This window comes from Oreochromis niloticus, linkage group LG13 (assembly GCF_001858045.2).
Source record: "Oreochromis niloticus isolate F11D_XX linkage group LG13, O_niloticus_UMD_NMBU, whole genome shotgun sequence".
In the NCBI taxonomy this organism is placed as follows: domain Eukaryota; kingdom Metazoa; phylum Chordata; class Actinopteri; order Cichliformes; family Cichlidae; genus Oreochromis; species Oreochromis niloticus.
The window spans coordinates 26,351,786-26,370,071 of record NC_031978.2 but is presented as its reverse complement, the minus strand read 5'-3'; the positions used below and the strand labels follow the sequence as shown (position 1 = coordinate 26,370,071).

Genomic DNA, 18,286 nt, shown 5'->3' with positions numbered 1-18,286 from the left:
CAACAAAATGCCACCAGGAACTGACAAAGTGTTCCATTTATTCTCTCTTCAACATGTAATGCTATCACACTCGTGTACATTTGTTGCATAAAAATAATTCCTAGGCACTTTGTGAAAAATTCTCAGGTTATATAATATATTGTACCTCTAGCGGGACTATGTACAATTATAAATCTCAGAAGCTAAACTGAAAAAGAATTATTCACACTTATGAAACGGAGATTCATGCACGATTTATATACATACATCCATTCAATAGTCAGACACAAACAAACACAAGACAGCAGGCACACTTTTCTCTCTGTGAATACTGAGGGATCACGGCTGCACGAGGAAATGTCGAGCCACAGTAGGACACCGGTTGAGATTGTCATAGGCTTCGGCCTGATAAGGTGAGGTAACGGGAAATGTATATCCTGCTTTCATAGTGCAATCAAAGGATAAGATTATCATCATTTCAAGTCACAACAGAGGAAATGTACTGAGGACCAAAAAAATTACATTAAAAAAAAAAAATCATGATCAGATCATCGAGGCCTATTTAAGTTCAAAAATCTAGGTTTGATTTTTTTTAAGAACTCAATTTGTCACTGAACATGACACAACACAGGTATGTTTTGAAAGTAGTCCTCAGCGTATTAGCTCCCACTGCATGAACGAATGCATCAAAATATTCTCTTGCAGTTAATACTATATTTGAACATAATTTGGAGTTTATACAAAAGGAAACAAAAAGGCAAATACACTTATTTTGCTAATGGCCTGGGGAGGAAACGCATATAGGAAGCACCTAAAGGCTAAACCTAAGTATCATAAATAAATGTTTCATAAAACAGCTTATTGGTTTTTTTTGTTTTGTTTTTAAACACACAGTTTTGGTTTATCTGAGTAACTTGTGGGTCCCTGTGACCCATTCCAAAAAACATAAATATTACAGCTACCACACTGTATAGCCTACCCGTACATAAACTGATCCGTAAAACAGATGGTATGGCAAATATACATATTACAGTGTTCTATAAAGATTTCATACAACAGTGTACTTATGTCACCTTAAATAAAGCTATTGCGTAGACAATAAGACAAACAAGAACAAAGAACAAAATTATCAATGCCACTTCCTTGTGGCTTTACAAATAATCACTAATCTCCAAAAAGAGGTGCATCAAGCTACTCAGAGTGGGAGAGACAATAGGTAAAAATACCCTGAGAATGTGAACCCTCCAGGAAGCATGACTTGATTCTTATCAAAAAAAAAACAAAACAAAACAAACAAACAAAAAAAAAAAACCTTTAAGACATAAAAATAAAAACGGTTTCCATTATTGCGTTCTCATATTGCAAATTCACCTTTTTCCAAACTATTTTAGTTTGCTTTGGGTTGTTTTTTTGTTTTGTTTTTTTAAATCCAGTGTGTGCGACATTTAAGAGTTTTCACAGTTTGGCCTATTCCACTCCACCAGGTGCCGCTGCCGGTGGGCCAGCCACATTTCCTGACTGGTGAAGACCCTGCCGCAAAACCAGCAGCGAAACTTCGTCACGACGTCTCTGCTGGGAGACACCGCGCCCACCATTTCGTACTTTTTCCTGCTCAGCCTGCGAAGTTTGAACTTCAACGAGAACCTTTCCTGCACTGAGTTGGCCGCGGCTTCCGTTCGGCCATCCGTTCGGTCGTCTGCCACAGGGAGCTCGCCGCTCAAAGCCGAGAGCGCGCTCAGAGTCCTGCGTGACAGTATGACCTTCTGCACATCTCCTCTGTACCTGTTCACAACTTCCATGATCCTGGCCACCTCAGGGATGTCAGCATCGGGATGATTTAGCACTACAACAGGCTGGTCTCCTGTTGGACGCTTTACCAGCTGAGAGGGATTTAAGGCTACCAACTTCAAGGTCCTCTCCAGATCTTTTGGGACGGGCTGCCACCGACAGCCAGGGGCTGATGGGGGCTCTTCTTGGGTGGCTTTACCAGCAAGTGAATGTTTTTTGTTGAGGATGTTTGTGAAGGAGTCTACAGGCACTTCTCCAAATTTCATCCCTTCAATGCTCCGATCACTCAGCTTTGCAGATGGGCCACAGCAGGAATCTATCTTACCTGCAAAATAAAACGTAAAAAACACTCAGCATACTTATAATTACAACTCAAAGTTCAAATATTGGGAATAAAATTAAATCTTCAAACATTTTATGTAGAGAAAGTAGAAATTCAAATTTTACCACGTGTTGGAAGAGCCGGTTGGGAAATAGAGGAAGACTGGGTGCTGGTTTGAGGAGTCACTCCATCAGCAGCAGAACTCATCTCTTCATTCGACTCAGGGTAGTGACTGCCATTCTGTGATGGCTCGAGCCCTATATTCTCAAGGCTTGCTTCAGTCACTGACCCAGCCTTTGGATTTGTTGGACTCATCCAAAGGGCTGAAATGCTCTTGTCAACTTCCATAAAGTTCAGCAATTTCTCTGCATCGCCTTCCAGTTCTTGATGTGCCGGAATCAAACCTTCACGTAGATCTGGCGTGTTTGCAGTCATATTTTTAGAACTTGTTGGTTTTGCAGTGCATCCTGAGGTGAAGTCCTCTTTTGGCTTTGATTGCTGAATTGAGCTAATGGCTTCAAATTGGTCATAGAGTTCAGTCTCGGAACCTTTGGTCCATTCCTTCTGGTGTACTTCTAATGGGCACACGGTTTGGAGAATCTGTACAGTCTCCTCCATTTCCGTATGAGGATATTGCAGTCCATGCTGACCACTGCCCTCTGACGGGGACAAAGAAGTTTGTGACACCCACTGCTTGTCCTTCACAGGATTTTTTTTCAATACTATCTTTAAGGACAGCTCTGGTGACCTTTCATTTGCTTTTTTAAACCTGGTCTTCCTTTTACGTCGTCGACATTTCCTCTTGTTTTTTGGCATGACTTTATATTTGGGCATTTGCTCCTCAGCCTCCTTTGTCAACTTCAGATCACTGGAAACATGATTGCCATCACCATAAACAGGCCCCTCCAGATTTTTAATATGCTCTTCAGTTTCCTGAACAATCTTTAGTTCCTGATTCTCTCGGTTCTCCTGGATGCGAGTGCACTCCGTTGGCTCAGTGTGGGCTGATGCCGAGACATCATTATGTAGTTTATTTTCAGCATGCAGACACGGGGCACACTCGTTCAAAGTTGAGTGACATCCATTTTGGCTGACCACGCACTGAGCATCGCCAGCAGCACTTTCAGCTTCCTTATCTGACGATGCCACCGTTTTCAACCTTTTGCCGTAAGCAGCACCGTTCTGAGCTACAGTTATCTTGTTCTTCAGCGTCAGGACAGTAAGATCTGATGACACGATGCTGTTCTCCTGCATGGGGAGAAGATTTATATCTTGGGGGATGTTTGACAGAACCGTTTTCAGGGCCTTGGTCCATTTCTGGTCACCGGTTTCTCCTGCGACAGATTTCATCAGAAATTGTTGAGTCTCCTCTAGTGTTGTTTGTGGATCTGACAGATGGCAGTATTTATCCAAGAATTCTTTCCCGGGCAGAGAAAGGCAGTCCGGCGTCAGCCAGTGCATTTCCCTAACTGCACTTCTTGTTCTGGGCTTCACATTGGGGATTGTATCATTTGGTTGTATTGCTAGAGAATGAACCACCTTCCTTTTTTTCTTCTGGTTGCCATTCTGGCACATATGGGTAGTCTTAATGTGCTTAGTTATCAACCATTTCTGAGATGCCTCAAAGCCACAGAGATGACAGTGTAACCTCTGAGTAGTTGATAGCTGATTCACATCCTTTGTGTGCACCAACAGATCATCGGCTCCTTCCAGGTCCAAATTATGTACATACACATGCTCTAAAAATACTCCAACATCACCTGTGGAGAATTTCTGGCACATTTCACATGAGTATTTGCCATTTGGGCAGTGATACGCAGTCAGGTGAGCATTGAATTCAGGCCCTGTGCGTCTCACGTCATCATTGCATATGCTGCAGCTAGAAAAAGTGTCTTTGTGGCTTAATAGGTGGACCTGAAGATAGGAGAACTTGTCTGTGCTAAAACTACATACATGACAGGAAAAAACTGGGGCGATCCCTCTGTGTTTTTCCTCAAAGTGTCTCATTAAGTCTTTGGGAGCATATTCCAAATTGTCACTGCACTGAGAGCAGGTGAACCGGAGCGCGTTCCCACTGTCATTTGTCCCGCACTGGCTTTGCGGCACTTCCTGCGAGGGCTTCTTTGATGAAGGCCACACTGTGCTCTGCTTCCAATCCTCTGCTATCTTTTTTGGTCCACGCTTATCTTCATTTTGCATAGCTAGGGGCTGAACGGCATTCTTCCTGAGGTGGAGCTGTTTGTGGCGGTCTCTGTTTTTATTGTTGGTACGCTGTTTATTATCTCCTGCAGATGTAGCTGTGCAGATACCCACCGAATCCATGGTTTTATTTTGTTGTTTTCCAGATTTCTGAAAGTGCAGAAAAACACAAGCAATTTGGTCATACTGTGCTTTATTCTCTGTACTTCATCATTTTACAGCTGCTGCATTCACTGTCCTGCTCTGCATCCTAATTTAATACAAGTCCACCTGTTGCTGGCCATGGTTCAAACTGTGTCTACCTGAATGTAAAATTACACATATGGTACAATAATAATATCAATAATAATAAACTATTGACGACTACCAGGTGCAGGAAACCCACCTGCTCCATTTACGAACTTTCATGCGCTGCATAAACCCAGCATATATGTGCTATGCTAAGCGATGCAGCTAAAAACATCCCTCTCGACTCAAAAAAATAAATAAATGATGCACATAAACAAGAATAGACTGAGCTAGCACTTTTCAGCAGATTAAACAGAGGGGTGCTGCGCGGCCATTGTGCAGTTTGACTTAACCACAACAAAGTGACAAGACTCGCTTTGTAGAGAGACAACGACCGCCTCGGGAATAAAGTTAGACAAAACCGTAGCACCCGAGTGTCTCCGCTATCGCACAAACAGGAGTGTTTTTAATTTGGCGACCAAGCTAACTGTTAAAACTGAGGCGGCGTTTAACTGATTTGAATTAACGTGACGCACAAGAGCTTACAAAGACGGAATAACTTGAGGGATACAAAGCGTGCCAACAAAGTTACACCGCATCCGTTTATTCTTCTCGCGTCGACTTTTTACTGCACAAAGACCCGAGCGGTTGAATAAATCATTAATAAAGCCGTAGCTGTTTAACTAGTAGTCTCTGAATTTTTTTTCCTTTTTTTTTCTTTTTTTACCTTTTCTTTTGTGGAGAGCTTGACAGCTCAGCGAGTGGCAGCCATGATGGTTTTTCATCCGGGGATTACAGCCTCTGAGCTGCTTTTAGCCTTTAGCCGGGTGCCTCCGTCCTGTCCCGGGCCTACAGCTAAGCACAGACGCCGAGCTGATTTAATGGGGAAAACAGCTCTCAGTGCGCTAATGTAGCGTAGTTTTAAAAAAATACTTCTACTAGCAGAAGACTTGAAAACCGAAAATAGTGGAAATATAACAAGGCGTACATGAAAACACGTATTTTCCAAAATTGTTAGCAAAATAATAATAATAATAACAACATTAACTGGTCGCAGCTAACTACTGCAGCCCATCCTCCTATGCTGGATTTTGTATGACGGTAACAATTTCACAGACTAGTCTTAAATGTTATTATGAGCTTCCATACAATGAGTGTCTATGTAAATATAACCTTCTAAGGAAGCTGTTCATGTCCTTTCCAACATGAACATTTCTAGAATTATTTTTCCACAGGAGTGAATTAAAGTGAAGCCAGTTGTTAAACTGCCCCCAAATAGGACCTTCACAGATTAGTCCACGTGGTCACATCTCCACAGACCTTCACGCTCACCATCCAATGAAGACATTTACATCACTCAAACCAAGGACACCCTAGGAATTGAAGAATAATCCCAGGCTAGTCACAGCAAAATTTCACAGTTTTAACGATTGTTTACATTTCTGCCCCCAAAGTGTGCTGCCAACTTTTCCATTTATGTTTTTTTTTTTTTTTTTTAAATGAAAAATTTGGGCATTACTCTTGGTTTTGGATGCTGTGTCAAATACAGTGAATATGCTATGAACTTTATTTTATGCAGTTTTTGAATGATTCGACAGCCACAAGTTGTTATACAACAGTTATGCAATGTCCTCAATTTCACAGTCGCATCCACACCTTGTTCCTCACATCCAGTTTCAAAATAGAAAGTTGGTAATTGTGAAAATGCTCAACTCAAGTCTTTAAAATGGGACTTTAAGAATTATTGATTGATGGCTACATCAATCTTTTTGAATGGACCAAAAGCAAGGTGAGGATTATTATGAAAATAAAAACTATGTAGGAAATTTGTGTCTTTATATTTTTTATTTAAGTATTTAGATCTCTTCGATCATAATTATTGATTCATTCATGATTTTAACTTCTACTGGGTATCCAGTAGACAGTCTATATGTCTATGAAGTGTTGTGTATACAATTAACAGTGACTGAAAAAAAGTCTATGAATGTTACACAATGTAAGTATAATCTGATAGTTTTGTTTCTTTCAGTTTTGTTTTGTATAAGAAGTAAAACCCTGTGGTAGTCAATCAACACAAAAAGATCTGAACTGGTGATAGCCTCAGTCAGACTCAAGCGGGGGTATGTTTGTATTTGTTATTCCATGGAAGGTACAGCGTTGAATGCAGTCTATGATACTGCAAAACACTGAAGAAGTGAAAGTTTAGGTTGCCTCTGCTCTGCCTGCTATATCCTTTGGGTTTGTGGAGCACTTCACAAATTTAATTAACACAGTGAAGGGCTTCTTATAGTTCAATAGCAGCTATAAAATTTGACCACTGGGCCTGGAGTGGAGCAAATGTGACACCCTTTATTGCAGCTACTTAATGAGCTGTAGATTCATTCACACTTGTGACCTTTCGGCGATCTTTAATAAGACTCTTTAATTTGAATTGTAAATGGACATAATCACTATAGGGATTTTAATAAGTGACTTCGTGTAGGTACAAATTAGTATGCTATCTTTTACTGACTGACTTTTTAAGTATTAAAAGTATGAGACAGTAGAATGCTGACTCTTCAGAGTTGACCCTATTCACACTTTCTAAACCACCGACACGACCCAAACTGTGCCATCTGTCCTTTATGATTAATTTACAAAAATCACTTTCAGATTTTAAAGTTGCCACGCTGTTTAGCGTCAGAACAATGGCTCCCTAACAGAGTTTAAATGAATGCATCTGGGCAGCACTGCAGATTTTAGCTGGGTCTCCAGAGGAATGTTGCCTATTTTGAGACACCAATGCCAGGAAGTAAACAGCTTTATGATGCTAGCCTTAAATAGGATCAGTAACTTAAAGGTTGTTTACATTCATCTGCCATTTCTCTCCATGTGCTTTTTGAAAGACTCTGCAGTGGCTTGGTCACACTGCTGAGCCAGACAATAGCTGTCAGCTGTACTCCAAGTAGGAGCTGCATGACACAACAAAGAAGAAGAAGAAGAAAGCCACTGGCTCCCTCCACCCAGGACACTATTCGTTTCCCCTGACAGACAGTTTCAATCCTTTATAAAGACGGCTTCCCACCGCCTCAGCAATATCTACCACAGAGTGGTTAGCATTACCAATCCTCTTAAACCTCACCCCCTGCATGCAGCCACACTCCCAGACTGCTCTTTCCATTATTTAAATGCATCATGGAAGCAGTGTGGTGTTTTCTTGTAAAATGTAAACTCGTTATGCGCCAGACAATATTTAAAAAATAAAAAGGTTGCCTTAAGTGATGTTAATGTTAACCTTTAAAATGTTATCTTCAAGTTATTGATCCATTGTTGCAAGATAAGGACTAGGTGTGGCTCAGTCAGTTGTACCGGCATTCTTATCACAGCCCCTGGGAAGCCGCCGGGGAGTCGACACTTCTTTGATCTTCCACAGTCACCTGATAAAACTTGTCCCCAGCATTGATGGCTCAAAATAGTCAACATTCCTCTGTAGCCCCAGCTAAAATCTGCACTGCTGCCTGAATGCACTTATTTACATATATCAAATCAATTTCCCTCACCATCATCACTAAAATGAGTTCTTCTGCTAACCTGGAAAATCTGGAAAAGTGCATTACATAGAATTCCCCTTGCTCTTGAAGTTATAGAGGACCTGATGTTACTTTAACCTATTTGTGTTAAATTAAATGGTCCTGTGCTTCTGGGACAAACTGACCCATTTTGGAGTTGCATTACAAAAAATGACTGATTGAATTACTTTGCCTGCACTGGGATTTTTTTTAAATGTACATATATATATATATATAAAATAGAATAGAATAGAATAGAATAGAATAGAATAGAATAGAATTCAACTTTATTGTCATTGCACATGTCACAGGTACAGGGCAACGAAATGCAGTTTGCATCCATCCAGAAGTGCTTTAGCCATGATATAGATATATTACAATATATATTAGCAATAATATAGATATGTAAGTATATTACAGAAATGGGTCTATTATGGTATGTTATAATATATATATATTAGTCAAGAAAATATTTAGAACACTTATTGGAAAAACAATTATTCTTCTATTGTAAGTTTTTAGAGGTCATCACACTCTCCTGGGAGTAGATAAAACTCAGTGAGGTAAATGTAGCCACAAAGAAAAGAATCACTTTCACATTTGTTATCACAGCTGTGTACACAAACACACGTGACACACATGTAAATTCAATGAGCATTTTCTTTTTAGTAGATTTTCACCATATTTCATTCATTGAATGTGCTGCACTGATGGGTTGGCCCATTATTTTAGTTTTTACTTTCACTTGATATTTTCACTTTCGTGAGAGAAAGGAACAAACCAATATCATCTAGCCTAGAAACCAACAACCTGGTTAGAAGGAATGGTTACAGTGGCTCAGCACTACTGTGAGACAGCAAGACAAATAAGACGGATATGGGTTTCTCTAAAACTAATATAATATAATATAATATAATATAATATAATATAATATAATATAATATAACATAACATAATAATTGAGAACAGAGAAAGTAAACCCATGTCAAACATCTATGAGAATAAGAAAAAGAAAAAAGTTAGTGACAAGAAGTGGGTGGGTTTTCAAACAACTTAGATGTGAAGTGAAGCTACTATAAATGACACAGGATACTGCTGATGGACATATGACCTGGCAGTAAACAGTGGTGATGCTAGAATCTGTAGGGGCCCTAGGCAAAAATTGACTTTATTCAAGTGTCTCTCCCTACTGTTCAGTCTAGACTAGCAGCATTAATTATTTCACATTATATTTAACCATCATTAGGCTCATTATCTCCTCCACTCACAACTGTCTTGCCTGTTTTCTCCACCTTCCCTTTTTCCTTCATTGTTTAACTACTCTTCATTTGTCAAGTGTCTTCTGCTGTTGGCGTTAGGTTGGTTTAACTTCTTCCCCTCTTTTATACCAGTACTTAAGTAGAGTTTTTGTGCCAAGACCTATCGTTCAGGAGAATACTGCACTGAGTGCTCATGCTCCAGCGCTGATAAAAATGGTAAAGAGTTGTGGCGACGTCACTGCTTGTGCACAACACGACCAATGTGCTGAGTATAATTGCAAACTTTCAACGTTGCCATGCTGTAGTGTAAACCAGACCCTGCTAGTATTGCCCACTAAGCAGTTACCTGTCTTGCCTTGTGGCCAACTTGCAGTGGGAGTCAGTGGAGTCACATCGGGCCCCCCTAAAGAGGTCGAGTCTCTTTGACTGTCTCTGCAGTTTTGTTTTTGTTTGCTTTTAATTCAAGGGCACTGGTTAACACTGCTGTAGGTTAAAGTTTGTCAGCACTTGGGGGACCTCTTCTGGTGTTGGGCCCCAAGCACCTGCCTTTTTTGGCTGTTGGCAAGCGGAGCCTCTGGTCAACTGGACCAGCTGTCAGCTTCAAAGCAATGCATGATGAGCAAATCACTTCCCATGGATCTTTATTGTTTATCTAAAAATGTGGACAGTGCAAAAAATGAAACTGCTAGAAAACTGTTCTTTTACTAGCTTGCTGTGTTTGGCCCGTTTTAACCTTTTAGAATTCAATATAGATAGCCTATAGAAACTGCAATATTGGGAAGTGGGCACAAATTAGATGTTGCCATTCCCATTTATTGACTATTGGCTGCAATAGGAAAGCAGCTAAGCTGACTTTGCAGTGATTGGATGTTGACAGTTGTTGCTTATCTGTAATTGGCTGCAACCTGTGCAGTACTTGTAAAGACAATGGAATGATGCTTTCAAGTGATAATCAAAAACAAAATCTCACAGGTAAACTGCGTTAAACAGTTAGATGTTGCACCAAAATGTTTTACAATGCACATCTTTCATTTGAAAACACGCATCGTTTGCACTTTATCGGCTACAAGCTAAGTCTTTTTAGTTGTAGTGTAGTGTAGTGGTTGTAATGTTTCACCACCAGTTTTTTCCAGCTGTCTTTCGGTTGGTCGTTCACGAGGGGTCGCAACTTTCCGAACAGCACTTGAACGCACCAGTAGTGTTTGCTGGACTCGTGTTGCCGACTCTCCGCAGTTACAACAATGAGTGCGAGCAGAGCTTGTTTGGCTAGTTTGAATTGAAGTTTTCTTCAGTGAAACTGCCCGTAATATTTCACTACATGTGCTCTCTGGGTGAGTCTTCGCTTTGGGTTGGACAGGAGTCGCGTTTTTTTTCACATTCTCACCTCAGAAAAAGAAGGGAAAAACGCAGTGAGAGAAAGATGATTGACTTCACTGTGCCCACTTCTGATCCGCTATCGTGAAAAGTGACATGGCTGTGTGTTTGGAGATTTTGTGTCATTGTGCGGCATTTTTTTTTTTCCTGTGCTCTTACAGTTTCTGAGACACGTTTTAGTTGATTAACTGTCTTTCCCATGTTTTGCCTTTGCCAGGTTTCCAAAGCACTGTATTAAATGGAGCTGGAGGACCAATGGTGGAAAGGACAACTTGCTGCAGATATATACCAGGCGCTGCGATACAAAGTGAGTCACACCGGATCATTAATGTGGTGGCTGCTAAACATAATGCAAAAACTATGAGAAAGGTTACCTGAAGTGTCATCCTTCTCATTAATCAGTAACTTCTTCTGTCGTGCTGTTTCACATTTTGAACACACATTTGAAATCTGAGTTACTTTTTAAAAACAATATTGATTCCTTATTTTAATAGGCATGAACTTGTTTTTGCCCGCTTCTAATTGCTTGCTGCTGGACTAATATCATAGGACTACAGCAGAATAAACCTAAAGTCTACATCAGTTACAATGAAAGATGTGTCTTTTTGAAATCTCAAAACACAACATGTCCCATAGGAGCTCAAGTTACCTTCCTTCAAAGGTCAGTCCCCTCAGCTCAATTTGAGGCGATACTTCGCAGACCTCATAGCCATCGTCAGCAACCGCTTCAGGCTCTGTCCTACGGCCAGGCACCTGGCCGTCTACCTGCTGGACCTCTTCATGGACCGCTATGACGTCACGGTGCAGCAGCTTCACATGGTCTCGCTCTCGTGTCTTCTTTTGGCCAGTAAGTGTGCAGCTTCACTTTTCAACACATCCAACTAGTAAGTGTCCACACTGGCGTGACAGATCATGTGATTGTTCTTTGCTTACAGGTAAGTTTGAGGAAAGGGAGGACCGGGTGCCGAAGCTGGAAACACTAAACAACCTGGGTTGCATGAGCTCCATGAACCTGGTCCTGACCAAGCAGGGTTTACTGCACATGGAGCTGCTCCTGTTGGAAACTTTCCAGTGGAACCTGTACCTCCCTACGGCGGCTCATTTTACAGACTACTACCTGTCTATTGCGGTCCATGAGGGTGATCTGCATGATGGCTGGCCTATGAAATGCCTGGAAAAGACTAAACTATACATGGCCAAATATGTGGATTACTTCCTGGAGGTTTCCTTGCAAGGTACCATCCATTGTGGATGTATTTATGCAGTGCAGTCTCGCTTATCAGCATTATCAGTTTCTAGTGGAGTTGATAACGTTGATTTTCCAGTTATCAGAAGCTCCTCAGAGCCTATCCAGATAGCAAACAGTAGTTGAAACAATTAAATCAGCATTTGTCTGTCAACCTACATTTAATTGAATCAACGTTGATTACCAGTTTTGCACCGTCTGTTAATACTGAAACAGCACTGATCATCATTGCTGATGATCAGTGGGACTTCACTGGTATTTCAACTGATATTAAAGAACAAATTACTAATATTATTTTGAAATATTGTATTCCAGAGGACGTTAGTTTAAATATCTAACCTTAAACATTAGGCTCTAACATGTAAATACCAACGTATAACTTTACATCGTTTTAAAGCAGGAGTTTATTCATTTTTTTTAAATGGAGGTTTAGTTTAAAGTCCTTTTTGGTGAATTCACTCCTACATGGTTTCATATGTAGGATTATATGGCTTCAGAACTGCCATAAATCTTTGTGGCGCTTTCAACATGGTGCTGAAAACAATCCTCAGAGATTTTGGTTGTTGATATGTTGATATAATAGCATCACAGAGTTACTCCATGGTGCAAATCTCCTGTTCCACCACATTCCTAAGGTGTTCTAATTCACTTAGATCTGGTGACTGTGGAGGTCATATAAGTACCATAAATTCACTGTCGTGTCCAAGAAACCAGTTTGTTACGTGCCATTGTTCCAGGTGGGAGCAGCCATAAAGGCATGGGTACAGTCAGCAACTTTACTCAGGTAGGCAAAACAATGCTAAACTGGTAATAAGGGCCCCAAATTGCACCAAGAACATATCTGCAACACCATTAAACCACCACCGCAACGACAATTGAAAGTCATTAAACCAAGGGAATGTTTTCTCAGTCGCCTCGGTTTCCTGTTCTCAGTTGGCAGGAGTGGCACCCGGTGTGGTCTTCTGCTGCTGTAGTCCATCTGTTTCCAGTTTCAATGTGTTGTGCATTCAGAGATGCTCTTCTGCATGCCTTCGTTGTATCAAGTGGTTATTTGAGTTACTGGTGCCTCTTAGAGATGGTCACATGTGAAAATCCCAGTAGATCAGCAGTTTCCAAAATATTCAGTGCAGGGTGTCTGGAACCAATTCCAGCAATTACGCCACATCCCAAGCCACAACAGCTCAAAAAACGTTTACCACTGTTTAACACCCCCCAATTCAGCACCTACACCGGACAAATGTGCAGTACTCCTAGCAGGCTTGGGCGAGTTTTCTTGTCTGTGTCTGCAATGACATCACACTTTGAGGTTTTATCAATATTTTAACATGAATCTAACACTTGTATAGCACTAAAATCTCAAACTTAAAGTGAACATTTTTTTAATGTTGTCTTATAACATTGAGGGAAAGTTAAATTAAATTATTTATCACAGGTTTGCTTTCTCATCTCTTTCCATATTACCTTTAAAAGTTTTCCACTAACTGCTTTTTTTAAATAATACATTTATGCCTACACATTCAGAATAATAAGGAAATGCAAGTGGAAAATAACAGTGTCCACCCACTCTTTGAGTTTGCTTGGCTAGCTTTTTAAAGAGAAGATGTACTCTAATTGTAATGCATGACTATTGAGAAAATGACTGTTCTTTATGTGTTTATCCTTCTAAAATTAATTTGAATCCTAAAATAATACAGTATGACAGCTGCAGTAATGGCAGTCTAAATTCTACTTTCCAAGGCTATCTAACGTTAGCAACAATTTTGGCTCTTATCTATCATAATTAGATTCTACATGCTAATTTAGATGATTTGAATAAGAAACTTACTTTATAGCATGTTGGTTCTATGTATATTTAAATTTTTCAGTCTGGTATTTTAAGTTATAAATGGGTTACTGAGAAAATACATTCAGTTCTAGCAATAGCTAAAGCTAGCAAACGCTGGCTATCTCAGTATTTAGCTTAGCACGGATGTTTTAGGTCTTTATCTGTTTGTCTTTTGAAATGTCTGTCAAAGTAGCATCGATGCCCGATGGTTTAGCAAACTAGTGTAGTTCCTGTTAAGCCATAATGCAGTTACTGTAGCAAATCTCAGTTTTTAAATTCCATTTTGGACATAATGTCTTTTTTCATGAAGAAAAAAAATCTAAAAATGAGGATTGGTCTTTTTTGGGTGTTAAATCTGGGCCTTTTTTTGTCTCCTCAGATCATGTCTTTTTGTGTTTTGCACCTTCACTGGTGGCTGCTGCATGTGTGGCCGCCTCACGCCTGATCCTTCACCTGTCACCTACATGGCCACCCCGACTGCAGCGCCTCACAGGCTATGCATGGGAGAACCTAATCCCGTGCACAGAGAAACTACTCATGTGCGTATCTAACAATAAGCTTGCACAAAGTTGACTTGTATATGTGCTGAATATGAAAGTGAACGCTCAACATGGTTGATTAAAATGACTTGGGACAGTTAGGTGCTGCGGTTCAGTTTTTGAGAGTGTTTTGACACTGATGCCTCACAATGGCACAGCAGAACAAAAGAAGCTAAAGCACAACAGAAGCACACACCTTACACATACAAGAGATTTACATCAGCACTCGGTGTGCAGCACTGACTCTTTTCGCTAATCAACAGTGCAACTCTTTGTCCCTTCTTTCCACAGTGCACATGACAGTGACGTCAAAGAGGCCAACAAGCAAAAGTGTCAGCAGCCCAACCAGCAGCAGCAGCAGGGTCAGACAGTTTACCACACCTCAGCTCAGTACCTCAACCGATCAAATGCGCAGTACCCCCAGCAAGCTCCACAGCCAGTCGCAGCCCCAAACCACCTGCCTGCCTCCTACCTCAGCCACTCCACTGCCAACGGCCCCCAGAGCATCAACACCCAAACCATCTCCACCTCGCTGCAGGCAAAGTCAAACATTCCCAACAGGGCATTCCAAGTCAGCATGCACTATACTTGTGCTGCTCCATGCTTTGACAGATGATGGATTTCCAAGGTTTAGTCATTTTGGAGGAGGTAGAGTTAAGATACTGCCATCCATTTCACCGGATCAGAACAAGATGAAGAGGGAGGAAAAAGGAAAAACAAAATCTTGTTTTTAATTTGAAGAGTCTTGATGAGATTGGTGCAGCACTTTGAATCACAGTACACAACGTGCAATATGCCAAGTCTGCTGTAGTTTTCTTATTTGTTTTTCAAGATGGTTCAGGTAAGAATGTAGTCGTGAATTGCCTATTGGCGCAGTTTGCACCCTGTATCCACTATCACTGTTACTGCGTTACAGACCAAAAGTCTCGTATTCAGTTAAGCCAAAATATTTCAGAAATACTATATGTACAGTTACTTTGTGCCTTTAGCCATTGTGACTATTAGTATAAGTTAAAACTGCAGTAACAAAAGGGGATTGACATTGTTTTGTAGTTGACGTGAGAGTTAATGTTTCTGTAGCTTTGTGGGTTTTTTCCACAAAAACTATTTTTGTTTGTTGGTTTGGATGAAGGTCATTTGTAAGACAAGGAAATAATATACTCCCCTAGATGTCACGATGTACAGTATTAGCAGAGTAAATGCTCTCCTGTGGTTGGAGGACAGAGTGCATTCTGCAATGACTGTTTTAAATAAAATATAAACCTGTGTTGAATTGTGATTCTAGTCCAGTGGATTTGTTGCAATATGTATCATTAAGTATAACTGCTGCTTGCATGACTGCAACTTGCCTTCACTTGTGATTCTCTGATTTAATACTCAACATGTGGTGTAGTAATCATCTATGAAAAACTCATTTCTGACTTTGCTAGAAAAATATGACCACCTTTATTCTTCAGCACAGCCTGAGCTCTCCTTGTGATTTCTCTAGTCTTTGGGAATAGTTCTCCACACTTCTGGAAGGACATTCAAAGCTCTTCTTTGGGTTTTGGCTGCCTTTTATTCTGTTCTTTGTCAAGATGATCCTACACTGCTATAATAATCTTAAGGTCTGGGCTCTAAGGAGGCCCATCAATGGTTCATGGTGTTGCATTGCTTTTATTGTATTGGCAGTGTTTGGAGATCATTGTTGTACTAAAAAATGAAGCGGTTGCCAATCAGATGCTTTCCAGATGGTACTGAATGGTTGATCATAATCTGATGGTACTTTTCTCCGTTCTTAATTTCATCAGTTTTGATAAGATCCCTAACAAACTGGCTCAAACCATGACAGGGCCTCTACTATGTTTTACGGCTGTAGACACTCACTGTTGTATCTCTCCTGACATCTTCTGTCTGTATGACCATAATTTGATTTGAAAATTTCAAATCTAGATTCATCACTCCTTAAGTCTGTTTTGTATTTACACTGGTTCTCAGCGCAGTTCTTGTGTAATTTTGTATACCTTGGCATTTCTTAAGAAGAGAAACATGGTGACTGTTCTCCTGATGAAGCCTCTGATGAGGTTTCAGTGAGCAGTAGATGGATGAATGGAAGGTAATGTGTCAGGTCCTGTAATAGCTCTTTGAGAATCATCTTGTTCCTGCAAAAATTATATTTATGTCTATCAGGCTGTGGTATCTTTGGCATTTTCCAAAGATTCAACTAAAGAGTTTGGAACAAATTTGTGACAGGTTTCAAGTAACAAAGTGCCTAAAATTATTCAAAACTAATTCTTTGCTAAGATGTCAGTAACAACAGAGGTTAATGAATGATTTATAGGTCATTGTCAAGTTGCTTTATCTTAATTATACTGATTGTGCCTAGCAGCTGACTGCTCCATGCTAAATTTTAGTCCTTCAGTCAGAAGAAATTTTTAAGTTACACATAACCAATAGATTTAATAAGTGAAATGGTATGTAGTTTAATGAAGCAGAATATGACAAAATAAATGTGTTAAAGTGAAAAATCAATCTGACACCAAAACAATTGAAATTACTTAAGATGAGCAAAAACAGAGTTTAAAAATGGCTCGCTTAATGTAGTAAAAAGAGAATATTAAGTGACACTTGTGGCTCAGTATAAGAGTGTAAAGTCTACTGATAAAATGTCTGAGTGGGTGTTACATGTTGTGTAGGATCAAAGCAATCAATTAACATGACAAGTGTGTTGCAATCCAATACAGAAATTTTCCATATTTTAATTTTGCTAAATCAGAGTCAGATCTATAGCATCCCTGCTACATGTCTGCCTTCCCTACTCCGTTATCATTTTAACATTTGTTTGTTTGACACAACATCCTGGTGGCAGCTAAAAGGAAAAGACAAGCTGTGAAGGAAAGCATTTGTTTTATGTCTACATCTGTTATGCTTACATTGTGTTTCACACCTTTTACAATATATTGAATATGTACATTAAGGACATTTTCTGAAAAGACAACCCACAGTCTGCAGAGGGCAGTGTGTGCCACATTTCTTATGCTGCTTTTCTCTTCAGCTTCACATCTATTGTGTATTCTCTCTTGTGAGCTATAAAATCATCATTATCACATCCGACAATTGACAGAGTAATATTAAACACGTCAGCCAGCTAATCAACTGAATGTGTGCGTTAGACTGCGTCTAAAGTTATACAATTATCTGGTTAAAATGCAACTACAGTTGTTAAGCTCTAGACTTAAGACATAAAACCACTCTCTTGTTACATAAACTCTAAACCAATTTGGTTTCCTTCCACTTCCATGTTTTTATTTATTAACCCCCGGGTCTTTAAAGAAAACCCTAATTACAACAAGTTCCTGTTATAAAACAATGTGGTCAAGCCTGACTGAAACAACGCTTCCAAATAAACCTCTAAAGCATGTCTTCCTGCATGTCGTGATGTGGCAAACCTACAAAAATAGAATTTCCGATCTAGGCTGTGGGCTGCAGAAAGCTTCCTGTGGAGGAGGACATAAAGTGACGTAGTCTTCTTGCTTTTTATATGTTGCTTCCTGTACTAATCTGTGCATGTAAGTTCACCAGAAGTTCTCTGTCAACTCTGCTTTATTTTACTCCTTAGATTATATCCTCCCATATTTTGGCATAAAAGCTGCAACTAAGTCACACACCCTTTTTCTTTTATGTGTTTGGTGTGTGGCCTTGTCATTTCAAGAAAGGGCAGTAAAGGTTAGCTATTGTACTTTTCTGTAATAAAATTCCAAAACGGCAGTAGACATATCACCACTAATGAGTTAACCAGACTAACAGGGGTACATGGCTTGTTTACATAAAGTCTGACATTGCCTGATATTCTCCCAATTCTTCTTTAAATCAGTCTTTAAATCAGAAATTCTGGGATTGGAAATTGCACATTGTGAAAGCAAATCTATCAACACTTTTGAAGTCTGAGATTTTGAGTGAGCCTAAATAAAGTCAGCAACCTCACTAGCAGGCATTAAAC

The 18,286-nt window shown here is 39.9% G+C and overlaps 2 protein-coding genes across 3 annotated transcripts; one reads left to right on the top strand and one right to left on the bottom strand.

Annotated features, from left to right (window-relative positions):
• Window positions 1–21: 21 nt before the first annotated feature.
• On the bottom strand, window positions 22–5,983 carry znf518a (zinc finger protein 518A). 2 transcript variants are annotated; one of them, XM_005462953.4, is made up of 3 exons: window positions 5,244–5,983; window positions 2,215–4,438; window positions 22–2,092 (listed from the first exon to the last, which is right to left on the bottom strand). In XM_005462953.4, the coding sequence occupies exons 2-3, from the start codon at window positions 4,409–4,411 to the stop codon at window positions 1,425–1,427; spliced, it is 2,865 nt and encodes a 954-aa protein (XP_005463010.1). In that variant the 5' UTR covers window positions 4,412–4,438; window positions 5,244–5,983; the 3' UTR covers window positions 22–1,424. The 2 variants fall into 2 exon arrangements, with proteins under 2 accessions (XP_005463010.1, XP_005463009.1); XM_005462952.4 differs by lacking the exon at window positions 5,244–5,983 and adding an exon at window positions 4,674–5,237.
• A 4,501-nt stretch (window positions 5,984–10,484) lies between these two features.
• On the top strand, window positions 10,485–15,586 carry ccnj (cyclin J). The gene is made up of 6 exons (XM_003457981.5): window positions 10,485–10,654; window positions 10,915–11,004; window positions 11,334–11,544; window positions 11,633–11,932; window positions 14,148–14,307; window positions 14,599–15,586. The coding sequence occupies exons 2-6, from the start codon at window positions 10,936–10,938 to the stop codon at window positions 14,921–14,923; spliced, it is 1,065 nt and encodes a 354-aa protein (XP_003458029.1). The 5' UTR covers window positions 10,485–10,654; window positions 10,915–10,935; the 3' UTR covers window positions 14,924–15,586.
• The last annotated feature ends 2,700 nt before the right edge of the window (window positions 15,587–18,286 follow it).